The following is a 24,344-nucleotide window of genomic DNA, read 5'->3' as shown; positions in this document are numbered from 1 at the left end:
TTGGTGGCATGCCTACAGACTAGCAATGAGCGAACATTAATTTCAGTACTTAAAAGTCAGTCCCGAGCTTTGTTCAACTACAGAACATGTGGGTAGCAGCACTGCATTCTAGCTAGCATTTATAGATGTCTTGGCAGCACAGCAAGGCCACATTAACCTTAAAGAAGGCAAAAAAACCCAAAACCTGATTAATCATAGGGAAATAAATTCATTTCAAAGTTTTTGGAACTTATTAATGGAGATGGGGTGAATAGGTTTACTAACAGGCCTCTATGTGTCCAATATCACAACAAAGAACTAATCAAGCTCTGAAAAAGTAATCATTCAATATAGCAAGTATTTTGGGCCAATGCTCTCACAATGGCAGATGAGAGAATACCTGTTTTGTACCTTAAAAAATTTGGCTTCCCAGAGTTCCCTGGTAGCCTGCCACCTTCCCCACATGCTAGTTTTGTGTGTGAAGGAAACATTTTTGTATGGATAATTAGTAATGGAAAACTGTTGAGTTTTGCTGGGATTGGTGAGTTGGGAGAGCCTGCGCTAGAATAAAGATGTGGTTGGTTTGTTTGTTTGTTACCTTCCATTTGCAAGAACTAGACAAAAATCCTACTTAGGAAAACATTAAGTGCTTTGTTGCTTAAAAAGCATTGAACTTATCCAGCTAAACCTCTGTGTTGTTACAAGGAAACATATTTTGAACAGGAATCAAGGATGAGCTGTGTATTATTCCCATTCATCATTTCCTCCTGCTCTCCAGGCAAAGTTATATTCTATTGTTGACTTCCTTTATATTAACAAGTTGATCACTATTTTTGTAAAAAAATCAGCAGCTCTAAAGATCACCAAGGAAAGCCAGTTTCTCTCTCCTCCCCCCTTTCAAAAGTTGGATGCATACAGGACTGTGTGTGGTTTGAAAAAGTACCTTGGAACCTTCTGGAACAAAAGTTTATTGGTTTTGGCAGCCTCCCAAGTATTTCTGCAGGAATGGAGCGATTCTGCAGTTCAAAACCAGGTTAATCTGTAGCTAAGACACCATACTGATAGGGCAGAACTAATAAAGAACCACCACCTTGCAGACATTGGCTTTTAATAGCTTGGGATTTTTTTTTCCTCAAGAGTTTTTATTGGGAGAACTACAAAACATTTACAGTACAAAGTTTACAGTCTCGCACTCCAAATTTGTAGTGAACTGACTCTCCAAAATATATTACAACTCAAGTTGACTTATCTTCTAGTTACATTCAAAACATACTTCTTTATGTTAAAGTAGTCCAAAGAGTACATAGTGCTGAATCTGTACCTATGTACGTTTTCTTTTCTTTTTTTTAATAAAAAAAGGTACTGCTCATTCATCCATTCACCCTCCCATGAAAGTTTTGTATAACTCCTGACTTTTTTTTTCCAAACAAAAAGTTTCATGTTTTGGAACTGTAAAAGATATGATCCTGACCACATTTACAGGTTCAGGTCCCAAATGTGGCCTCCTTACTTACACGAGTGGTACAATTTCATGTAGTTAAAACCCCCAGCCCTACATTCAAATTCTCAAGCATTAAGAAAATACTCATTTGGTTGAGGAAGATTTAAGGCAAGCATGGACCCCTATGAAGGCACTGTGGGACGTAATACTGGGCTCCCCCCTCCCCCCTCTTTATTGCTACATACTTTTTAACTATCACAGTGTGATTGGTGAAGTTAGGCAACACGAATACTTTTTGGTTAATTTTAAAAGTTTGAATTAGGTTTTGCCACTTTAAATTCTGATTGCAAAGTAGGTTTAAACTTGGACGGGTTACAACCATTGTACATTCTAAAAAAAAACACACAACCCATTGAAATTTCTCAAAACTACTTCCACAGCATTGAGTCAGATTTCTATATAAAAAAAGGCCAATGCAATCTTTCAATTTACGTAAACAAGGAAAGAAATTAATGAAATAAATATTACATACAATCTCTTAAATTAAGAATTTTACTCATTTACAATAAAATAACCAAGTGAAGTTACAAAAAGGCATATATTACTGTGAAAAGAACACACTCCACATTTTGCCGATTAATAATGGCAATCATAATTTAAACATAATAAAAGAATATATATCTATTGCTTTTCATCATACCCGATAAATACAGTATGAACAAATTACCAATGTATACTTTTCACAAGATAATAAATAAGTTAAATAGTTTCATATTGAGTTGTGCAGTGACTTGCGCAATCAACTCAGCTAAAAAAAAATTAAAAAATCAGCAGTTATTCTCCAACAATTACAAACTAAATTCAGTTGAATGCTTCCAAATAAAGCAACAAAAAAATTGTTCTAAGCCAAACATCCACTAAGTGGTGGCAATGGAACCAATATTAAACTTTGGAATGGAAGTTTTAGCATGTTATAATATATATAAGATATATATAAAAAAACTAGAGTGTTATCAAGGCATATTCTTGGCAGGATGTTGGATTTTTCTTTTAAAAGCTTATACATTTAGTATATTTACTTTAAATTTGATTGAAAGGCAAAAAAACCCCACACACCTTACTTTAAATTCTTTTTTTGTTGTTGTATAGCGATCTGGAGGGACCTGGAATGCAGAGTTCATGGGCCTCCAGAATGATTGTTGATTCCTGGGGGAGTAGGATTGGGCAGAACTGTTTGCTAATGCTTATTATTACCCTTTGTCTCCTCCCCTCCCTATAAAACACACTTGGAAGATGGAATGGCTGCTGCTGCTGCTGGTGCACATTTATAACCTAGTCTAAAAAAAAAGGGGGGGGGGAAGGAGAAATCCTCTCCTTCCAGTCTCTTTAGATATATAAAAATAAGATTGTTCTCTTGATGACATCATTTGCCCTTTCACAAACTGGCATTTGTTCAGCTCTTGATAAAAGGGGGTGGGGTGGGGGAAGCTTCTTTTTTCCTGTCTCCTCTCTGAATTTGCTCAGCAATCAAAAGGATTTCTCTTGCTTAAAAAGGAACACAAAAAAGTGTGGGGAGAAAACAGAAAAGGGTCTGTGCGAGCTTGGCTAGTATCTGGAGGCTGCTGCAGTCTCTGCTCCTGGTGAGAAGGCAGGGAAATAATAGGGGGCATTGAAGAGGGGAAAGGGGGTAGCTTGCCCAACGAGGGACCCTCCCTTCAAAAAAAAGCAGGGGTCCCCAAGGATTGACAACCTGCCCTGCGCCCCCAAAGTCCCCCTTTCTCCTGGCGCCTCCTTAGTCGTCGGAGATGGAGAGGCGGCTGAAGATGGGCAGGCGCCTGCCCGAGTCCAGGCTGGGCGACTCCGAGCCGCTGAGGCTGCCCGAGCTGAGGGAGCCGCTCAGGTAGCTCTCTCGGTCGGACAGGGAATCCGGAGGGCTCGGCGGGGCGTCGAAAACGGGCGACTCGGAGAGGCGGCGCAAAGGCTGGAAGGTGAAAGGAGGCGAGGCCGGAGGGCCGGGCGGCGGGCAGCAGTTCCCGCCTCCGCCTCCTCCTCCTCCCGCGCCGCCGCCGCTGCCACCGCCTCCTCCTCCGCCCGGCTGCTGGTGGCAGCGGTAGAAGGTGGCGGCCGCGTTGGCGAAGCAGCCGGCCGGAGGGGGAGGCGGCGGCGGCGGCGGCGCGTGGAGGGCGAGCGGCGCGATGAGGCTGCCCAGCTCCTGGCCCGCCGAGAAGGCGAAGGCGTTGTTGGCGCACGGCGGGGAGGCCACCAGCTCGTCGCAGTACGAGCCGCCCGAGGAGCGCGCAGGCGGCGGCGTGCGAGACCCGCCGGGGCTCTCCAGGAGCAAGGCTGCCGCCGCGGCCGCTGCCGCCGCCGCTTCCAAGCCGCCCGGCGCCCCTCCGTGGTGGTGCTGGTGGTGGTGCGCCGAGAAGCCGGAAAAGCTGAGGCTGTGGTGCAGTTTGGGCCTGTCCCCTCCTCCTCCTCCGCCTCGAGGGTGGGGGATGCCGAAGCCGCCGCCCGCCAGCGGGTGGTCGCGGGCGGAGGGCGCGAAGGCGCGCAGGTCGCCGGTGCTTCCCGCGTGCGGCGGGTGCAGAGGGTGGTGGTGGCCGCCGCCGCCGTGCGTCGGGGGCGGCGCGCTGGTCTGGTGGGGCGGCGGCTGGTGCTGCGGCGTGGCGGGGTTGGCGCCGTTGGCGGGCGCAGGGCGGCGCTCGTCGGCGTTGTGGATGAAGTGGCAGCGCGGCCCGTAGGGGCAGAAGCCGATGGTGTGGAAGGTGCGGCACAGCTCCGTCTTGTACTTGGGGTGGCGCGTCAGGCTGCGCAGCTCGTGGAAGCCGTGCGCGAACTGGCACTTCTCGCCGTACTTGCAGGCGCCGCTCTCCTCGAAGGGCCGGCACAGCTCCGTCTTGTAGCGCGTCGAGTTGATGGGAGCCCCGCCGCCGCCGCCGCCGCCCCCTCCGCCGTTGCCATTGCCGCCGCCGCCGCCCTTCCCCGCCGAAGAAGCCGCCACCACCACCACTTGCTGCTGCTGGAGCTGCTGCATGAGGTGTTGGCTGCGCTCGCCATTCTCGCTGAACGAGCGGTCTCGGAACTTGTTCTCCTTGTTCAGCAAGGCGGTGGTGGGGCTGCTGCTCCCTCCGCCGCCGCCGCCGCCGCCGCCTCCGGTGCCAGGCTCCTTGAGGCCGCCGAAGGAAGAGGGCGAAGGCGACGGCGAGCCCGCCGGGAACTTGGCGTTGCCGTTAGCCAGAGCCTGCAGGTTGCTGGTCGAGTGCCTCCGCAGGAAGCCCGGCGCGAAGTTGGAGCTGGGCGAAGTGCCCACGGGGCTCCCCACCGCCTTCTTGTCCAGCATGCTGCTCAGGGATTTCTCGGTCTGGGAGCCAGAAGGGAGGGAGGGTGGGGGAGAAGGGGAGAAGGGGGCAGAGAAGGGAGGGAGAAAGAAAAGAAAAAGGGGGAAAAAACGGTGCACCGTGACTGCCGAGCCTGGGCTTGCAAGTCTCCAGCACCTCTCTCTCTCTTTTCTGCACCAACCACAAGGGTCTTTCCTCATCGGAATCGCCCAAGAGGAGCACCCGCCAGCTCCAGTCGCGTATCCATGCGGTCTTGGTTGTCAAGGCTCCCTCCCCTCCCGCTCCAAGCAGCTATCTGCAATTTAAAACTTTTCGAGGGGTGCTCCGAAACCCCTCCCACCAATCCGGAGGGGCTGCACGAAAGAGTTCCGATTCAACACAAGCCGGACCTTGCAGTAGCAAGCTTCGGCTTCCACACATCTGCCATTGCAGTTTTTATTTTAAAACACACCCACCCCACACGTACACTGGAATAATCACAAGGAAGATAAAAGCAAACAACAACAACTGAGCACAACAACAGGCACTCCACTGCAAACATGCCCTACTTCGCTGTCACCTCCCTCCATTACAAAGCGAAAGGCTACAAGAGATGCACGAGCAACAGGGAGCAGCAGGTTCCCTGGGAAGTTACTCAGAGCCGAAAAGTTTTAATCTTCCCCCTCGCAACTTGTTGCAGAACAAAGCCGTCCCTGCAGCTCGTTCCTCTGCATGCTTAGCAGGGAGTCTGTCCCACGGGGTTCAGCCAGACTGGCTCCCAAGTAACCGTGCACAGGACTGCAGCCTTGGACAGGGTCTTTCTGCAAACCAGTTTTGCGCCAAAACTTCTCTGAACTATTTCAGCTCCCTGGTAGAGAGACAAGAGCGCGAGCTTCCCTGCCCTTACCTTGCACAAGAAGTCGATGTCGTAGAAGGCAGATAAGAGTGTTGTAGACATTTCTAGATCCTGTAATGGTCGGAAATGCAGGAAGGACCGAAAGATCCCACTTTCCTCGGAAGCTTTGGGTGAGCCACGACTGGATAGGAAAGGGCGGATTGCTTGAGAGCTGAAAAAGTCTATATAATCAATTTCCCAACCGAGATGGGGAAGCGGGTGACCAGCCAAAGCGGCGGCCGCAGCTATCTCGAGTGCTGGAACTCCGCGACTGCCGTACACGCCCCATATATAAACGCCAGGACAGCGGGGAGGGACCCAACACTGACCCGGCCGGGGTCTCCCAGCAACAGCACCCAGAGGTTCCCCGCCCACCCAGCCTAGCCCGGCCTCTTTTGTCTCGGCGCTCCTTCTCATTGGGCGCCGCCAATTTTCTTTCAGCGGCCGGGAGAGGAGGGAGGTGGAGCAAGTTGGAGAAGTGATCCAGAAAGGAGGGGGCGAGGTCTCGGGAAGGGTCGTGTTCGCCAAAGAAAGTCTTAAGGCCGCGCCAAGCGATCGGTTCCCCCCAGTCCTTGCTGTGCTAGGCACGCGCTGGAGGCTCGCTGGCTCGCATAGAGGAGGTACTGTTCCCTCTCTATAAGCGCGGCCAATATACGCAGTCAAGGGTGCAGGTTTACTTTTCTCATCGGAACATGCACCAGGGAAGACATCCTATAAGGCTGGCTTATTTTGCACAATGCATTCTGTATACAAAAGGCTTGCTTAGTTATGGGCGCAGTTTCCGCAAGGCTTGCAATAAACGCCATGTGCACAGGAAACTCCCATGAGGTTAACCGCCGGCAAAGCACGAGTGCAGTTTGCTCGAGAATGCAGCGTGGCTCCTACACCTGCTGAACCTCAGGTTTGTAGTATGAAGAGGAAGGGGTTTCCGCAAGGCTTGTGCGCCGAGACCGCAACCCCTGTGCACGTTGAACTCGGGTAGTTACTTTGAGTAAACACGCATAAGCTCGGGTTGCAGGGTGCTTGCATCACGTGGGTGAATTACGAAACAATTGCTACTTGACAAAAGGTCTTTGAGCAGCAATGCATGTTAGCTCGGTATCTGCACCCAAAGTGCAATTTTCTGCTGCATCATGCAGCACGGGCGTAAAGACACGATTGCACTCCAGATCTAGGTAGCGTTGACGTACACAGAGAGCCCCCCTGGCCATGCTCTCTCCAGATTGGGTTTCTCTCCCACCACTCGGCGCGGAGGATCGGCCGCCCTCTTTGCGCGAAGCCCGCCCAGCTCCTTGCACGGCTCGGAAGTTTTCCAGTAAACACACGCTGGCATTGGGCTTTCCTGCCAGTTTCACACCCCCGCCGAGCCGTTCGGGAAGCTCGCAGCGAAGCATCAAAGGGCCTGGGAGTGAAATGGGACGCCCCTACAACTCCTCCTCTTCCTCCCGCCCAATCAAGGGACCTTGTGCCACGCAACAGGTTTTGGGAACAAAGGCTGCCCGCCTGGCCGTGTAACTGGCTGGACGGCACCACCGCTGCCCGCTGGGGTGTGTGATGTTTGCAAGAGAGAGAAGAAAGGGCGCTTTAACTCCTCAGCTGCTGGGCTCCTTGTTGCTCAAGAGAAGCCCCAGCCCGTGCGACCGTCCCGCTGCCGACTAGTTCCCAGACTTGGCAGCCGCTCAAGGTCTTGTGATCCGATTGGCGCAGCCAGCGCCTAGTCCTTTGACACACAGCCTCAAACTCCCCGCTCGCCTGGCCAGGGGAGGGCCGGGCTGACGCAGCACAGCTGCGGGACCGCGCGCCGGCGCTCGCCTTGCCCAGCCCCACCCCTTTCCTCTGGACCCTCGCCAAAAAAGAGGGAGAGCTGCGCAGCCTCCCCCTGCCACCTCCCCAAGTTCCTCCGCCGCGGCAATGAAGTCTCCACACTTTGGTCCCGGTTGATGAATTCAAGCCGGTGGCTTGGAGAGCGTGGAATGCGCGCGCCGATGGGCTCCGCGCGCGTTTGCTGGGGGAAGGGCAGGGGGACGCGCCGCGCAGTCGGAAGGAAGCCCCGCGGCGCGCAACGGGGCGCGCTCTTCCCAGAGCAAGTGCGTCCGCCCCATATGGAACTGGCTTTGCCTACCAAGCAGTGCGTAATTTGGCGAAGGCCGACTCTCAACGCTCCTTTTACTTTAGCAGCGGGAGAAAGCTCCCCCACTCGCAGACCAGCTCAGCATCTTACGCAAGAACAAGCGAGCCTGGCCTGTGCGCATTGACATGCGAGCTCGACCCAGTTCCCAGAGAAGGACAGGCAGGCTTATGGGCGGGGGCGGGAAGGACTTGTTGCCCCCGGAGCTGCGCCTAGGCGCACCACGATGCCTGCATCCACTGAGCGCCGGGCTGCATCCAGGTGGGGAGCAGAGAGGAAAGTGTCAGGCTCCCCGACTCCCCCCCCCTACACTTTTCTTGCCCTTGACTGGTTTACAAAGGCGGGGCCGCCGTTTGATCTTCCTTTCAAGCGGCTGCTTCGGAAGAAGCGGCTGGGCGGCGAGGCTCTCCAAATCCAGGGGCGCGCTAGCCACCAAGCTGCGCCCGCTGCCCGCCCGCCGCGTCCATTTGGCGCCCTGCTTCCCCTTTACAGGAGGCGGCCGCTCCGCAAGCGCGTGCGTGTGGTGTGTGTGCGCGCGCGCGCGCGCCGCCCCAAAGCTACAGCCTTGGCTCCTCCTCCTCCCGTTACTTCGGCTCCTTCCCACCCGGAAGCGCCGCTCTTGCAAAGCGGGGGCGGGGGGGGCGTTTCCAGCAACTCTCGGAGCGGAATCGCCGCGCGCAAAGAAAAACCTCCTCCACCCGCACAAATAAAGCGAGTGGAAGCTCGTTCTCCGCCGCTCTCCCTCGGCTCTGCGCCGAGAAGGAAGTTGGGAAAACCAAAGCCCCCAGGCGAGGGCGCGCAAGCAGGCGCCCCAAGCGGTCGCTGGTCCTGCGCCACGGCAGAAAAAAGGAAAACAAACCCTCGCCTTCACCTTTCAGACTAATCTCTTTGGCAATTGCAACGCTTTGCGGCTACGGCCGAGGAACTGCATTGCCAATCCAGAAGTGGACGTGACAAGTTGACATGCGGGCCAGAAATAGTTCCTGAAGGAGGCGGCCACCCCCTAGCGCCTGCATCCCGTAAGAGGAACGCAGCCTTCGTTTATTGAGGAAGCGCGTCGGGGGAGGGAGTTGGGTTTAATCTTAGTTTCTCAACTTGCAAAAGAAAAGGCAGTTCCACCAACTCCAACCCCTACATCCTAGGATCTTCATAGCTGAACTATTGTTATCTGCCACCCCTTGGGTCTACTCAGAGTGACATAATGACATCTCCCACTTGCGGGAAGGGGGGACGAAATAAGCGAACAATTCTGACCTAAGCTCTGGCTTCAGAGTTGAGAATTCCCCTTCACTTAAAGAAGTAAGTAAGAAATACTTGCAGCCAGGCAAAGATCAATCTATAATCAACAGTTGGCCAGGCCAATACTTAAGATAACCGACCCCGATTAAGTACTCAACGGACAGCTACTCTGGGATAGACTTTTGTTCTTTTACAGCTGCTGTTTAAGGTTTAAAGGTTTCTGATTGAAAAGTTACACAGTAACTCGTGGTGTGATGAAACGCATACAAGATCATGTACCATTATTTGCTATCTATAAACTAAAGGGATATTACACAGCTTAAAGCCATACAGCGATAAGGCTGTTTCTTTCTTGCAGCTCTTTTGTTTATTAATTAACTGCCTTTCTGGGGTTTCCTAATTCTACTTAAGCTGAAACCACTACAGCCCTTTCCCATTTTGTCAGCATCTTCAACAATGCCAAATGTAGGCAAGGTTTGCCGATTATATGAAAGTTTAACGCTCACAGCCTACTATTAAAAGTTATGTGAGTACAAAGTTAAGTGAGGGAGGTGAAACAGCAATTCTAAGCAACAGAATTGGTTCCACAATTAATACTTTGTGGCTTTTCAAATGAAATGTCTTCGGTCAAATAAAGTGGATCAACTTCAGAAGTATGATTAGAATGAATTTCCTTATATTTCTGCATGAATAAGTGGCCAAGTGAGATTTGCTTCACGTTTGATAAGGCAATGACTTCATTCCAACAAAACATGGTTAGGACAGGCTGCCAGATGGTGGTATTTGTACCCTGCCCATCTGATTGGGCTGCCCCAGCCACTCTGGGTGGCTTCCAGCATATACAAAAACATAATAAAACATTGAACATTAAAAACTTCCCTATACAGGTCTGCCTTCAGATGCCTTCCAAAGATTGCACAGTTACTTATCTCATGGACATCTGATGGGAAGGCGTTCCACAGGGAGGGTGCTACTGAACTGTAAGCTAGTACCTGTATAGAAAATATTGCTACTGATGAGCCAATATTGCCGTTTTCTACAACTGTTCAGGTTCCCTTTTGGTGATGGGGGGGGGGGATGTTTGTGAAATTTTCCTGGGGCACAGAAGAGGGAACACACAGAAAACTGCATTGTGCTGAGTCGCACCATTGCTCTCTCCAGCTCTAATGTCTATTCTACCTGGCAGCAACAGGCCAGGATTTCTGACAAGGCCCCCAACCAGTTCTAAGTGGACATTCATGGACTGATCTGAGACCTTTTGCATGCAAAGCAGATACTTCACAACTGAGCTACAGTCCTTTCCCAATATATTCTGTTGGAGATACATTCCTCTTAGGGATGAGGACAGTGAGAGGGCTTTGTTTGCCCTCAGCAGCATGGGCATGTGGCGAGGTTACTGTAGTAGGCAAACAAACATCAGCAGCTTGGTCTATTTTATGGTTCAGTAACAAAATACGTATTAGGGCGCCATCTGCTGGGGCATTTAGAACATGGTATGGAGAAAATAAAGATAACGGAAGGTGTTATAAAGAACTAATAATAATAATTTTTTAGGTGCAGGCTTTCCAGCCGAGTTTTGATATGCATGATGTTAGTATTCAGACACTGCCAATCACTTTGCAAAGCATCAAATTGGATTGCAACATGGTGTATAAATTGTATTCTCATGTTAAAAAGGTTAAAATTGTCTTTTTCATCCTACACTTCCCAGCTATCAGCAATGGGAAGCAATGCGGAGCATTGTGGGGCAGAGGCAATGCTTAACAGATGTGAAAAATAATTTCAGCAAGGCAATATAACCTGGTACAAAACATTTAATGTAAAAATAACGGCGAAGGACATTAAACTTAATGACCATTATTAAGAGGGTGCAGTCAACCTTGGTTGATCTCTCAAGGAAATTTCTGAGATGCAGGCCCTTCGGAAGAATGACTAATCTCTGTGGTTAGGTAGTGCTGAACTGTTTCTTTCCTGGCCATTTGCTGACTGATTGGGAGTGCGGAGGCATGTTTCATGCTGGGTATCATACTTTTCATGTACAGGTGAACAGCTTTTGAGCTGAAAGCACAAATGATAGTATTCTAATACTGAATCGCTTAAGCTACAAGGGTAATCAAGTAGTTGCATTTGTGGAAAAGCTTGTATTTGTGTCTATGTAGGGAAAGAATGCTTTTTGAAAAAGCGTTTTCCGTCATGGTTGAAAATAGAATTAAGTTTTGAATTCTTAAAGTCTAGTCCGGCACTGATGGAAGTCAGTTTTACTTCTTTTAGAACTCTGAGATTTGTCTGTGAATGGATCCTGAAGCACAATGAGAAAAGGAATATGAACTGCAATGTCAGAGAACAAGAGCAACTTGTGGGGTAAAATCAGCAAATCGCATCAGCAGGTGGCCAGCATGCAGTGCATGGGAAGAAACAGTTTAGCAGCTTTGCTTCCTACAACAGCTGCAATAAAAACTCTGCTTATGAGAGCATTCAGAGAAGCATTCGTCAGCAGAAAGTTGGATGGAGATTCAACGGATTGAAGTACAGAGTATCTAGGACTTATTCCTACAACGCCGTTCACATTTATGACCTGTCTTTGCCTTCACAGTGTGGTTCACAAGTTGTAATTGGCAGTGAGCAAATCATACGCATTCGTGTTTTCAAGTTTTCTGCACGTGTCATTTCCAGCTTCGAGCAAGCTTAGTATTTTAAGGCAAGTGGATATTCTTTCCTTCCGAATAGTTAATTGCGTGAGTTCCGAAGATCGGGAAAATTCAGGAGCTGAAGGCATTTCTCCGAGAAGCTGGGTCACATGTTTGGCTTGATGAGATGCTAATGTTGCCAACTGGTGCAACTTTCCTTGATCACATGAATTGACATGAGTCACTGGTATGAGCAGGAAGAGGTGTTTACCCAGCTGACGCACCTTCGTTAATTTCTCAGCCCAGAAATTTGCTTCTCCTTTGTCAAACAGATAGTCATTTTCCACCTGCATGTAAAACCAGCAGTAATCAATGTATTGGCAATGGTATGAGATAAACAACACCTATGCAAAATTGTTCACATGCACCAGAAAAAAATTGCTCAGTCTTAAGCAAGGCATATATGCATGTTGACTTGGAAGTAAGCCACTGTGTGGGCACTGAATGCATACCCTTTTTGATGTCAATATCACTTCTCCTGCAAAGTGCAGGAGGGGAACTCGACTGACTGCCTTCCTTCTCCCCCATGGTGCAGGCAGTATTGCAGCTCTTGCTGCCACATGCATGCATAGTTCAATGGCCACACTGAATCTCATTGAATTGCTCAGGTAAAAATGAAATGAAACTATATCTAGAATTATTGTGCACGAGATGAATTATTATATTTACTTAAATAATGGAAATTAAAAGTTGCCTTGAAACATTAAGATATATCTGCTTGAGATATACAGTGGTACCTCGGTTTAAGAACAGCCCTGTTTACAAACAGTTCGGTTTACGAACTCCGCAAAACTGGAAGTAGTGTCCCGGTTTGTGAACTTTACCTCGGTCTAAAAACAGAATCTGAACAGTGGAAGGGCACCAGCAGCGGAAAGCCTCATTAGGCAAAGTGCGCCTCGGTTTAAGAACGGCTTTGGTTTAAGAACTGACTTCCGGAACGGATTAAGTTCGTAAACTGAGGTACCACTGTACAGAGTCAGCTTGCTATTCAGTGAAAACCTACTGTATTTCACAAAGTTAAATATGTCTGGCAGAATACTGTACAGGCAACTCTTCATGTGGAATTTGAGCAAGGAAGTTTGGAGGGAGTCTGGTAAGTGCTGCTGGTTTTTTAAAGGGTTTCCAAGGGTTTCCAGAGGGTGTTTGCATCTTTCTCCAACGGTGCTTCAAATATACGCTATTTCACTGATTTGCATAGTGGCTCGGAACATAGCCCCCACGTAAATGGGGATTTGCCTGTATTGTATTGTAAAGAGATTTGAGTGGATTTTTAAAAAAATGAAAACTACACGAGTCTGCAAACAGCAGAAGAGCATCAAACAGATATGCTAACCTACAGCTTATGAAAAGTTTTATAGCACGTTCATGTATCAGGTGTTGTGCACCTCTGTGCTATAATACCTGCACACAGTGACGAGATTGTGCTGGCTGATTTACTAGAAGTGTGATGGGGATGCTTCAGTTTCAGTAACTTTCAACAGACTCAAACGAAGGGATTTGATATGGTCTTCAAATTCATCCCTGAGTAACACTGCACCAAGGGCAAATTTTGTGTGGGTGTTTATTGCACTGCACATAAAAGGCTGTGGGATGTAACATCACTGAAGCAGTCAAATACAACATTTCCTGTTTGGCCAGAGTGGACAGAGTTGCTCCAGCCAGGAGGACATCCTGTTATCCCTGGTCTGGAGCATCCTCCCCGTGTGTGTGACCAAGTAGATGGGCGTGACCCTACAAAAGGGCCAGCCATGCAGCCATCTTCCTCTTGACTCTCTTGATGCCTTGTCTACATTTTGCCCTTTTGCTGTCTGCTGGCTCTCAGCCATCAACACATGGGCTCATCCCTCACAGAGGATGAACCCACACTTTTCTCTGAAACTGTAACTACAAGATAAAGCCTGCCTTCAGGACCATACTGAGAACTGAGTGTAAGTAAACCTCATCATTACTTATAAAAGAAGACTGTTGTGTCATTATTGTTTTTAAGAGGGAACCAAAGGGGATTTATCAGGAACAATACAATCTGGACAAGCCAGATGGATTGCTTAATTCAAATGATTCTCTCGAATCTATCAACTAGTTTCCTGCAATGTACAGTGGTACCTCAGGTTACATACACTTCAGGTTACATACGCTTCAGGTTACAGACTCTGCTAACCCAGAAATAGTGCTTCAGGTTAGGAACTTTGCTTCAGGATGAGAACAGAAATTGTGCTCTGGTGACGCAGCGGCAGCGGGAGGCCCCATTAGCTAAAGTGGTACTTCAGGTATACAGTGGTGCCTCGCAAGACGAAAAGAATCCGTTCCGCGATTCTCTTCGTCTAGCGGTTTTTTGTCTTGCGAAGCAAGCCCATTGACGGATTAGCGGATTAGCGCTATTAGCGGCTTAGCAGCTTTTAGTGCCTTAGCGGCTTAGCGGATCAGCTGATAAGCGGCTTAGTGGCTTAGAAAAAGGGGGGGAAAGGGGGAAAAAACCGCAGGAACTCGCAAGACATTTTCGTCTTGCGAAGCAAGCCCATAGGGAAATTCGTTTTGCGAAGCACCTCCAAAACGGAAAACCCTTTCGTCTAGCGGGTTTTCCGTCTTGCGAGGCGTTCGTCTTGCGGGGCACCACTGTAGAACAGTTTCAGGTTAAGAACGGACCTCCAGAATGAATTAAGCACTTAACCCGAGGTACCACTGTATGTGCTCTGCTACTAGCTCACTAGCGTGAGTGAGGAAGGATAATATTTAATCAATATATCCTCTCCTACTATCCCCACCATTCCCACAAAGGCTGGTTCATATGTAAATATGTGTACAAAAAATCTATGGCATGCCTTGCTTCCTGCTTCCTTGTCCCTTCTCACACACCCAGCTTGGGCGACTCTATCCTAGCATGTTAAAATGTGATGCCCAGAGAAAACGGATTTATGAACCAAGAGCGGACAGTATTCACATTCATAAGTAAATGGTACAATGACTGAATTGGTATCACATTTTTTAAAAAGCAAAACATGGTTCCGATGTTAATATCTCTTCTGCATTCCAAAAGCATGGTTCCATGCGACCTTGAAAGAAATCCTGCAAAAAGCCAACTGATTGCACTGAAAAACCCAAGCATTCCCCAGCTGTGGTCAAGCACTGGTTAGATGACTTACGAAGGTTGTAGTCTCTAAATCTTCTTTTCCTAGCAGCCACTCCAGTAAGATTAAGACCCCAGCGCCGGTCTGCTCCCACTGCTGCAGCAGTTCACACAATATAAAAAATGTTAAATCCATGGCCATTGCTGCATTCACCACTTGGAAGCCAAGCTCTGCAGGGAGAAAGTAAAGATGGTTCTCTAAGCTTATCCATATAAACGTGTATTATGCTCAAAAAGAAAAACACAGGAATTGTTAAGATTATGCAAATCAAAACCCTTTATTTACCCTTTTTAAAAAAAATCGGCTGCCATTGTTCAACTTGTTTTAAATGTTTTTAATGATGAACTGGTTTTTAGGTTTTTAAAAATATTTTAATTGTTTCAAACATTTATTTTTTATTATTCATAATTAGATAGATATAGATATGGATATATAGATATAGATATCATCAATGTGTTTGCTGCCCTTCACTCTTGGGAGGAAGGGTGGGATGTAAATTTAATAAATAAATACCGTATTTTTTGCCCTATAGGACGCACTTTTTCCCCTCCAAAAATGAAGGGGAAATGTGTGTGCGTCCTTTGGGGCGAATGCAGGCTTTCGATGAAGCCTGGAGAGCGAGAGGGGTTGGTACGCACCAACACCTCTTGCTCTCCAGGCTTCAGGAAGCTACCCGCAAGCCGTGGGAGAGCTGCGCGACTTCACGCAGCTCTCCAACCTCTTGCGGAGAGCTGCCGAGCTCAGCGCCCCCAGGCTTTGGGCTTCGCGCAGCTCTCCCACGGCTTGCGGATAGCAGCCTGTTCTGGGGGCTGGGGTCGGGGGAAGCTCCCCCGCGCCTGGGGAAAATTCCCCCCCCCCTTTATTTCCCCCCCCCCAAAAAAAACTAGGTGCGCCCTATGGGCCGGTGCGCCCTATGGGGCGAAAAATACGGTATATCAAGAGTAATAATAATAAGTTGGCCACTGGGGTGGAGAAATTCATCGGCTTTAATGCTCAGCTTAGGTGTCGTACGTAAGACTTGAATCTCAGAGTCTAGTCCCTTCAGAACAGTTTCAGTTTCTGTCCCAAATCATCTTACTCTCATGGGCAAGCTGTCAGGTGTAGCTAGCAGAAAACACAGATGAATGCTACTTGCGTATGCACCTTTCAGAAGGCATAGGCAAAACACCCCAAACAGGTGATTTTCCTGTTTTAAATCAAGAAATTGACCATACCAATATACAGTGGTACCTTGGGTTACAGATGCTTCAGGTTACAGACGGCAGCAGCGGGAGGCCCCATTAGCTAAAGTGGTACCTCAGGTTAAGAACAGTTTCAGGTTAAGAACGGACCTCCAGACCGAATTAAGTTCTTAACCCAAGGTACCACTGTACATATACATATACAATGTGTCCAGTATACCTGAAGAAGCATCTCCACCCCAATCGTTCAGCCCAGACACTGAGGTCCTGTGCCGAGGGCCTTCTGGTGGTTCCCTCACTGCGAGAAAATTAGGTTACAGGGAACCAGGCAGAGGGCCTTCTCAGTAGTGGCACCTGCCCTGTGGAATACCCTCCCACCAGATGTCAAAGAGATAAACAACTACCAGAGTTTTAGAAGGCATCTGAAGGCAGACCTGTTTAGGGAAGCTTTTAATATCTGAAGGACTATTGTATTTTAATATTTTGTTGGAAGCCATCCAGAGTGGCTGGGGAAACCCAGCCAGATGGGCGGGGTATAAATAGATTATTATGATTATGATTATGATGATTATAAAAGCTGCTCAAGCACAGGCAGCAGTTGGGTATTCCATTCGTGTATGTGGGGGACTGGCAGAGCGAGGCTAAAGCAATGCCCTCCCCCCCCTCCATGAATTGGGGGAGCAAAGCTATAGTAAAGGAAGACGCAGGAAAAGATGTGGCCAAAGTTCAACATTTGAGCTGGCACATTTGTCTGCAACAGAGCAGCAGCTATCGCTTGCAAATTGTACCTCCTTCAGAGTTAATTTAATCTGTTTATTGTAACAACTCCCCCTTTAATTAAGTTCTATTGTGGCCTACAATAAAGTCCAACTGTTCCTTACATCTCATCTCAAATCATTTATGCTGAAACTGTTAAGAATCTGGGCTATTAAGCAAAACATTCTTAAACTAGTCTCCCGAAAGAACCAGCAACCAACCAACAGGCAACACAGAAAAGTTTAAAGGAAGTCCAAAATTTGGTGGTCTGTGAAGGGGAAGTTATAGTGGATTGTTTAATATAAAAATCATAAACTATTAAATGTCTTGTTTATCAGGTTCCAGAGTTGTAGAAGGTGGGAGTTCTAAAGTGCAAAAAGCAAACTATTTAAATGGTTAAAGTACAGGCCATCCTTTGTTTCTTCAACCCAGCAATTACATAAAAAGCTTAAGCATGAATACCACACACTTCAAATAAAAACAATGGAAGATTTAAAAACTTTTTTCAGAAAAAAAGACACAGGTATTTTAAGCTTCAGGAAGAACTTTTTTTTAAAAAGAAAAGGTAGGAACTACAGTGTTTTGAGTCGTCTTTGTTAATCCATTTAATGTAGAGCAAGACCTCCCACACACATATTCATATACCAGAAGACTTTTGATCATGCCAGATGTAAACATTTCTCTTGGTAGACTACTATGTGGCTTCAAAAATATACAACCTTTTCTACTTAATCCCATCCCCCCAAGGAGAATTGTAGGAATGTACCAACAGGCTGTTTTCAACTATACCGAGGAGCCAGATATATTGTGCACGCTGAAGAAAGCATAATATATAACCTGCAGTTTTGAAAATGGAATTTGCGAACAAAGAAATTCTGATGTTCTGTGTTTACTAATCACTTCCCTGTTGGCTTATATGAGGCATTGTAAAATAATTTAATCTCGGCACCAAGAAGTGTTTGCTGCTGAAGAACATCTGCGGTGATGTCCAATGTTAGTCATACTACTGAAATCAATGGGTCTACTCTGAGCATGACGTAGCTGATTATCATCACTCATATTTGGGACAAATACTGAGCTCGGCCAATTCAGTCTTTACAAATCGATGGGTCAGAAATCATCACCATAGTATTCTCTGAAAGAAGAACTTTCCACCCTTCAAAGCTGAAAGATGAAGGGAATGCAATCATTCAGATTAATTATTTTCATTTTATTGGTTTTTCAGTGATGCACATATTGCACAACACAGAAATGGAACAGAACAAGAAATATTAAAAAAAAACAGTTTTAGGGGAATTTTTCTGTAGTTAGGTAATTCTATGGGATTCAATAAAAGAAGGCTGGGCACTTTTAAATCTTACTCATCAGTGGAGTTGACTTTCTCAGGATCCTACCCATGGACATTACTACACCAGTCTAGGCATATAAGCATCTTATAAACACCCACCATGATTCAGTTAAGTTTAGTTCTTGATTTTAAGTCAGTTCAATCTTAGTTAAGTTAAGATACTAAATCAAATAGGTTGGTATGTGGGTTATTGAAGCAGGAACCGGCAAGCCACTCCAGTATCCTTGCCAAGAACATGGACAAAGACAACAGGCATATGAGGGCCTGGCGTGCTCTGGTCCATGGGGTCACGAAGAGTCGGACACAACTAAAGGACTAAACAACAACAACAACAATGTGGGTTATATGTTGGGCAGTTGCTTTCAAGCAGACCACCACTGTTCTCCAGGCATGCTAAGCTGGATCACAAAGGAGTGTGTGTCCAACAGAGTAGTATTGGGGACTTCTCTACAGCCTGAGGCCTCCAGGAAACAGACTGGGCCCTCTCTGCCACCCAACTGTCTCTGTTCATTAGGTCAGGAACGCAGAAGGGACCAGCCTACGACCCTCAAGCCATATTGACTCCGAGTCTCTAGGCCCTGGCCAGTGATTTTATTCCCACACTGTAGCCAAGAGACACTTTTGGGCACGCCTTGGTGCTCTCCAGGAGTATTTTGCAGATCCATTCTGAAGATGGTCTCCAGTCCAATTCAAAAATTAATCTGAGAAACTCAGACCTCTGAATCATTGCTGGCATGTGGCAGCAGCTCACAAACCCAAACGACACTGAAGCCAGCCGTGTGCATTTCCCATAGTGCAGTTGGAAGAGTTTTTGGATCAAAAATTACTGCGATGTGACATTGGCAGCACAAAGGACTACACAAAAATCAATCAGATTTAAACCCCTCTTGCGCATTCCTATGGCACGGTTTAATAAACCCTTTCAACTATAAGAGCAGCTAAGAGAATTCAATAGCATAAAAAATCCCATGCTGTATTTGTATTTATTTTTTTTTAAATATGGTTTTGTTGCAAAATGATTGCCCCCAGTAGGAATACCACAGAGGACGTGTTTAGGACATTTTACCACTTGCCTCTTTTATAACCTTACATAAAACCTGGTTACTCAGCAAGGGGGGAAATTCAATATATCTTGCATGTTTGACTAGCTGTTAAAAATATTTATTAAATTTCACTGCTGAGGAATTTTCGTGGATCTCATTTGCCCTCCCCTTTTGAAGACCCAAACTTGTATTAACTGGAGGCTGAGTTGAGGGGGGAAAGGCACCGTTTGCTATGGTTTGCTAGCCCAAATAAAGAAGCTTTGGAGAATAACAAGAGTTTAGAAACAAAAAATAATGTTGGAAAATATATGGGCCAAGAATTCAGTTGCCAGATTGTTTCCTTTTTTTTTTTTTGCTTGGCACAGATTTCTGCAAGCCAGAAACACTACTTGTCGAAACTTAACCATGTGTATTTCAGTGCCAATACCACTTCATTAATATCACCAGGAGCCTAAGTGGAACACACACAGATACTACAAATTCCTTTCTCTCCACTCCTCCTCCCTAAAGCTCAATAAGCCATTGGGTTGGATGGTTATGTAGTCCCAGCCACCAACCCAGAGTGCAGGGGGAAGGCAGAATTTTCTACCTTTAACTGTTGAATTAGAGTGGAAATACTAACAGTTTTCTATCTGGTAAACAGGAGTGCTGCTTTCTGCTCTTAAGTCCCACCTTTTCTCAGAACCCTCAAATGCTGAGTAGCCAAGGTGCAAAGTACAATTTAATTCATAGGCCAGAGGTCGGCAACCTAAGGCCCATGGGCCGGATGTGGCCCACTCACCTTCTCAATCCGGCCCACGGACGGTGAGTAGAATGTGCCCTTTTATTTAAAATGCACCTCTGGGTTATTTGTGGGGCCTGCCTGGTGTTTTCACATGAGTAGAATATGTGCTTTTATTTAAAATGCATCTCTGGGTTATTTGTGGGGCACAGGAATTCGTTCATATTTTCCCCCCAAAATATAGTCTGCCCCTCCACATGGTCTGAGGGACGGTGGACCGGCCCACAGCTGAAAAAGGTTGCTGATCCCTGTTATAGGCTATCCTTGCACCCAGGGAGCTCAGGCTGGCAAGCACGGAAAAGTTAAAGCAATACAATCAAATAGAAAACAAAAACGTATTTGGAATATTAAAAGCAAACGGAAATCATGTAATATAAAACACATATTAAAAATATGAACCTCCAGGGAATTGATACACAGACCAAAGTATGTCAACTTTTTGACCACAATGCAAAAGGGATTTGTATTTGGGCTGCTTGAACCCAAGTAACTAAGTAATGCACTATACAATGGCTGAAACTAAAATGAAATGTGTATGGGGGGGGGGAGGAAATTGCTTCTTTTTGGGGCGATTCCCAAACTGATTAACTATAATTAATGAAGAAACTGCATTTATTATCTGATGAAAATATACATAAGGTCCACCTAGACAGATGTTAGTGGCATAAAGGTAAAGGTACCCCTGCCCATACGGCCAGTCGTGACCGACTCTAGGGTTGCACGCTCATCTCGCTCAAGAGGCCGGGAGCCAGCGCCGTCCGAAGACACTTCCGTGTCACGCGGCCAGCGTGACGAAGCTGCAACTGGAGAGCCAGCACCAGCGCAGCGCACGGAAACGCCGTTTACCTTCCCGCTATAAAGCGGTACCTATTTATCTACTTGCACTTAGGGGTGCTTTCGAACTGCTAGGTAGGCAGGAGCTGGGACCGAACGATGGGAGCTCACCCCGCCGCGGGGATTCAAACCGCCGACCATACGATCGGCAAGTCCTAGGCACTGAGGTTTTACCCACAGTGCCACCCGCGTCCCGTTAGTGGCATAGCCCAATCTAAATAGTGAATGCTGCATTGATGCTCTGCCCGTGAACATTCTCAGGTGAATGATAGAGACAGAGGTTGTCTTCCACTTTGAGAGATTGTCTCTTTTGTTTTAAAGCAAGAATAAGGAGGATGATTTTCTTATATAGTTTATTTCTATCACCTTTGCAAAAAGATAAAAACAAGCCTCAGTAAGTTCAGAAATGTCTTTTAAAATTAAAGAGTTTGATTTACCGTTATTGGCTATCAGTTTAAGATCTCTTCTCTCAGCATTACATCCAAGGACTGAGTCAGTGTTGCTGCTTTTTCAAATTAGCCCTCCTTCAATCTTAAAAGGCCAAGAGAAAATTCACTATGAGATACCAGAGCACTGCTAATGTGGCTAACTGAAACTCCTTTAGCAAATGGTCAGCATCCCGTGATGGATGATCTTATCTTCATTTGTTTCATTGATCTCTGCCATCGCCACCTCTGTCATGAATGCAGCCATATTCTAAGTGGCAGTGTTGCTTCACACAGAAGACAGGGCTCAGACAGCCTGGTGCTAAATTAGTTGTGGCAACATCAGGAACAAAGAAGAGTGTGCACTTGTAGACAATGGGCCTAGGAGACTGCAAAAGGCTATGCCTGGGTGTCATGGACTGCTTGCACACACAGGAATGGTGGGAGGAACCAGATGGAGAACCACCAAGGGGGAAAGGCTCAGATCCCGGGGAGTGTTGCTGGTGGGATGACAATGAGTGGTCAGAGGGAGAAGACTGGAGAGGTCGGAAGCTGAAGGAGTGACAGGGCTTAGTGAGCTGGGAATTGGGCGGAGATAAGTCAAGAATCAGAAGCTGAAGCTGGTAAGTGGGAAAAGGGAGGTCAAGAGTTAAAAACTTGGCCTCTCCATTCAAAAGCATCAGGTAGCAGGTGGTGGGGAAGACCTCCTAGAGTTTGTTAAGGGTGCTGGGAATTGTATCTCTGTGTGAGGGGGAAAACTACGTTTCCCAGGATGTATACTGGACGTACAGTCATACCTCAGGTTACAGACGCTTCAGGTTGTGTGTTTTCGGGTTGCGCACCGCGCCGAACCCGGAAGTACTGGAACGGGTTACTTCTGGGTTTCGGCGCTTGCACACGCACTGAATCGCGACCCGCGCATGCGCAGATGTGGCGCTGCGGGTTGCGAATGTGCCTCCTGCACAGATCACGTACACAACCCGAGTGTCCACTGTACTTTAAATGTATGGTGTGGACATAGCCAGTCTCCTCTAGTATATGGTAACTTTCTATTTCTAGTCCCTCAGCTTCAGAGCAGATGGTCCATCTCACGTTTTCATGCCCAGTCCATATTTCAGTACAAGAATATGCATGTGATTTCATAAGAGAACACAGAACAGATAAACCATGGGTTTTTAAGATGTGTCAGGCTGGTCACAGGTATCTCCCCTTCCTATTGCGACAAGCTTCCCTACCCCCTTTCTTCCAGAACTAGGAGAGGCATGAATAGGGTGGAGGAGAGATTAGCTGCATGCAGGCACAGTCACAAGGTGCTTGGAAACTTAGTCTCAGCAACGGATTTCATGGGGTAAGACCCAGAGGGAATGAGCTGCTGCACTTGGCATGACACCCAGCGAAGTTTGTGGAGACCACATTTTTGCTAATAAAGAGAGAACTCCAATTTTGCACTTTGTGATTACTGACTGGCACACACCGTGACTCACAGGAACATCCAATGGGAAAAGCACTTTGTTGCTAATATGAAATATAACAGCGGTGCATCATAGATTGCATCTCCCAGGAGGAGTTTTGTTCCAATGGGCACCCTATTCAGGATAGTGATACATGTCAAGAACGCTACTATCATTGCTTTTTAAAACAAGCCTGTTTATGGGTTGAACTGTAAAAATATTTACACATAATATATTAAGGCATCTTGTCAGACACAGAGACTGTATCAGGTATTGCCTATGGCGCATCTTAAGTTAAACCCTTTCCACAGCTTGTTCACATATACACACTAGGCTGTTTATACTCAAAAACACATAGGGCAGTGTTCAGTAATTAAGAACACAAAAGCTCCATTGGATCATCTAGCCATCCTGTATCCCTAATGGTGGACAACTAGATGCTTTCAGGAAGTCCACCATCAGGACATGAAGGCCAACTGTCTTCCACTGCTGTTGCCTCCAACGACTAGTATTCAGTGCCTCTAGTATTTACTGCCTCTAAACCCGAAACCTCCATCATGGCCAACAGTTCTAAATCAACCATATACCAATTCAATCAATGATTAAAGCTTGTGACGTATCACCAAAACTTGGGGAAGAAAATTCCACCACTGGGTGAAAAAGTAAGTTCTTTATCCTAGATCCTGCTGCTAATAAATTTCATTGGACGGCCTCAGGTTTTACTGTTGGGAAATGTGAGGGACAAGACTCTATCTGCTTATTTCCAAACGATGTGTAATTTCATAACCCCCTGTCATCTCCTCCGCTTAAGTTGTTTTTCTTAATAATTTTAGAGCTCTGGACACTTTGGCCTTTCCTCATGGAGGAGGTGCGGCAACACATTGATCATCTCAATTGCCCTTTTCTGCACCTTTCCCAGCTCTGTGACTGAACCAATCCAGCAGGCCTGGACTGACAAACACTGACCTGACAGACCACAGATAAGCTGCAGTGATGGCTTTGGGCTTTTAGATTTGTTTACTAAGAGAGGGGCACAAGTGTAGATTACTAAATTTATCTTTTGAACAGCAGTGCACATCAGCCACCATCTTAGGCCATCTTAGTTTTGACACCGGCCAAACCTGGGGCTGTTCACAGTTTATGGAAATATTTATATTTTACTGGGCGTTTTAAAGGACTGCCTCTCAACAGTTGTGTGTTCTGGGAACTCGTTCTGTTTTACTGACGGCAAGAAACCTGTACAGGCAGGCAGGCTGGATGGTGTGTGTGTGTGTGTGTGTGTGTACAAAAGATTTAATGAAAATGTGTGAAATACTCTGTCAAAATACTATGCAGAAAGTGGCTGAATCCAAATGGGAACACTGTGCCATAATTGCAGCTGCAGGGCGTACTCTATACAGACTTTGCAATAAAATGCATGCAACAAGCTTGGGCTACAATCGTACACCCACTAACCAGGAACTAAGTCCTAAGGAAAGCGGGGATACTTTGGGTAGGCATGTACAGGATTGTGCTGCTGGACATGCACAGTTTGTATGCCTTCTGAGTAGAAAGTCTTTGTTAACCCTCAATGTAGGTAAACGAAGGGTAATTTAAATAGCATTCTAGTGTCATAAAGTCCTTATGGGCAATATTAGCATATTTTAACTTGGCCCATGGAAAGTATCAAGAAATGTCAAAATACGCTTCTTTTAAAAGCGATTTCTCTGACAGT

At 46.8% G+C, this 24,344-nt stretch overlaps 2 protein-coding genes across 5 annotated transcripts in view; both read right to left on the bottom strand.

Moving 5' to 3' along the window:
- Window positions 1–1,079: 1,079 nt before the first annotated feature.
- Window positions 1,080–7,398, bottom strand: ZFP36L2 (ZFP36 ring finger protein like 2). Its single transcript, XM_079968678.1, has 2 exons — window positions 5,645–7,398; window positions 1,080–4,781 (listed from the first exon to the last, which is right to left on the bottom strand). The coding sequence occupies exons 1-2, from the start codon at window positions 6,047–6,049 to the stop codon at window positions 3,213–3,215; spliced, it is 1,974 nt and encodes a 657-aa protein (XP_079824804.1). The 5' UTR covers window positions 6,050–7,398; the 3' UTR covers window positions 1,080–3,212.
- Window positions 7,399–10,795: 3,397 nt separating this feature from the next.
- THADA (THADA armadillo repeat containing) overlaps window positions 10,796–24,344 on the bottom strand; it is a 153,409-nt gene continuing 139,860 nt past the window's right edge. For all 4 annotated transcript variants that reach the window (XM_079968402.1, XM_079968399.1, XM_079968400.1 and 1 more), the window contains 2 exons: window positions 14,827–14,981; window positions 10,796–11,973 (listed from right to left, as the gene is read on the bottom strand). In XM_079968402.1, coding sequence (XP_079824528.1) covers window positions 11,599–11,973; window positions 14,827–14,981 — 530 coding nt within the window. In that variant the 3' untranslated portion in view covers window positions 10,796–11,598. The remainder of the gene's footprint in view (window positions 11,974–14,826; window positions 14,982–24,344) is intronic.

This window comes from Podarcis cretensis (genome assembly GCF_951804945.1).
Source record: "Podarcis cretensis genome assembly, chromosome: 3".
In the NCBI taxonomy this organism is placed as follows: domain Eukaryota; kingdom Metazoa; phylum Chordata; class Lepidosauria; order Squamata; family Lacertidae; genus Podarcis; species Podarcis cretensis.
Note: the sequence above shows the minus strand (reverse complement) of the source record. Positions and strands in the feature narration are given on the sequence as shown.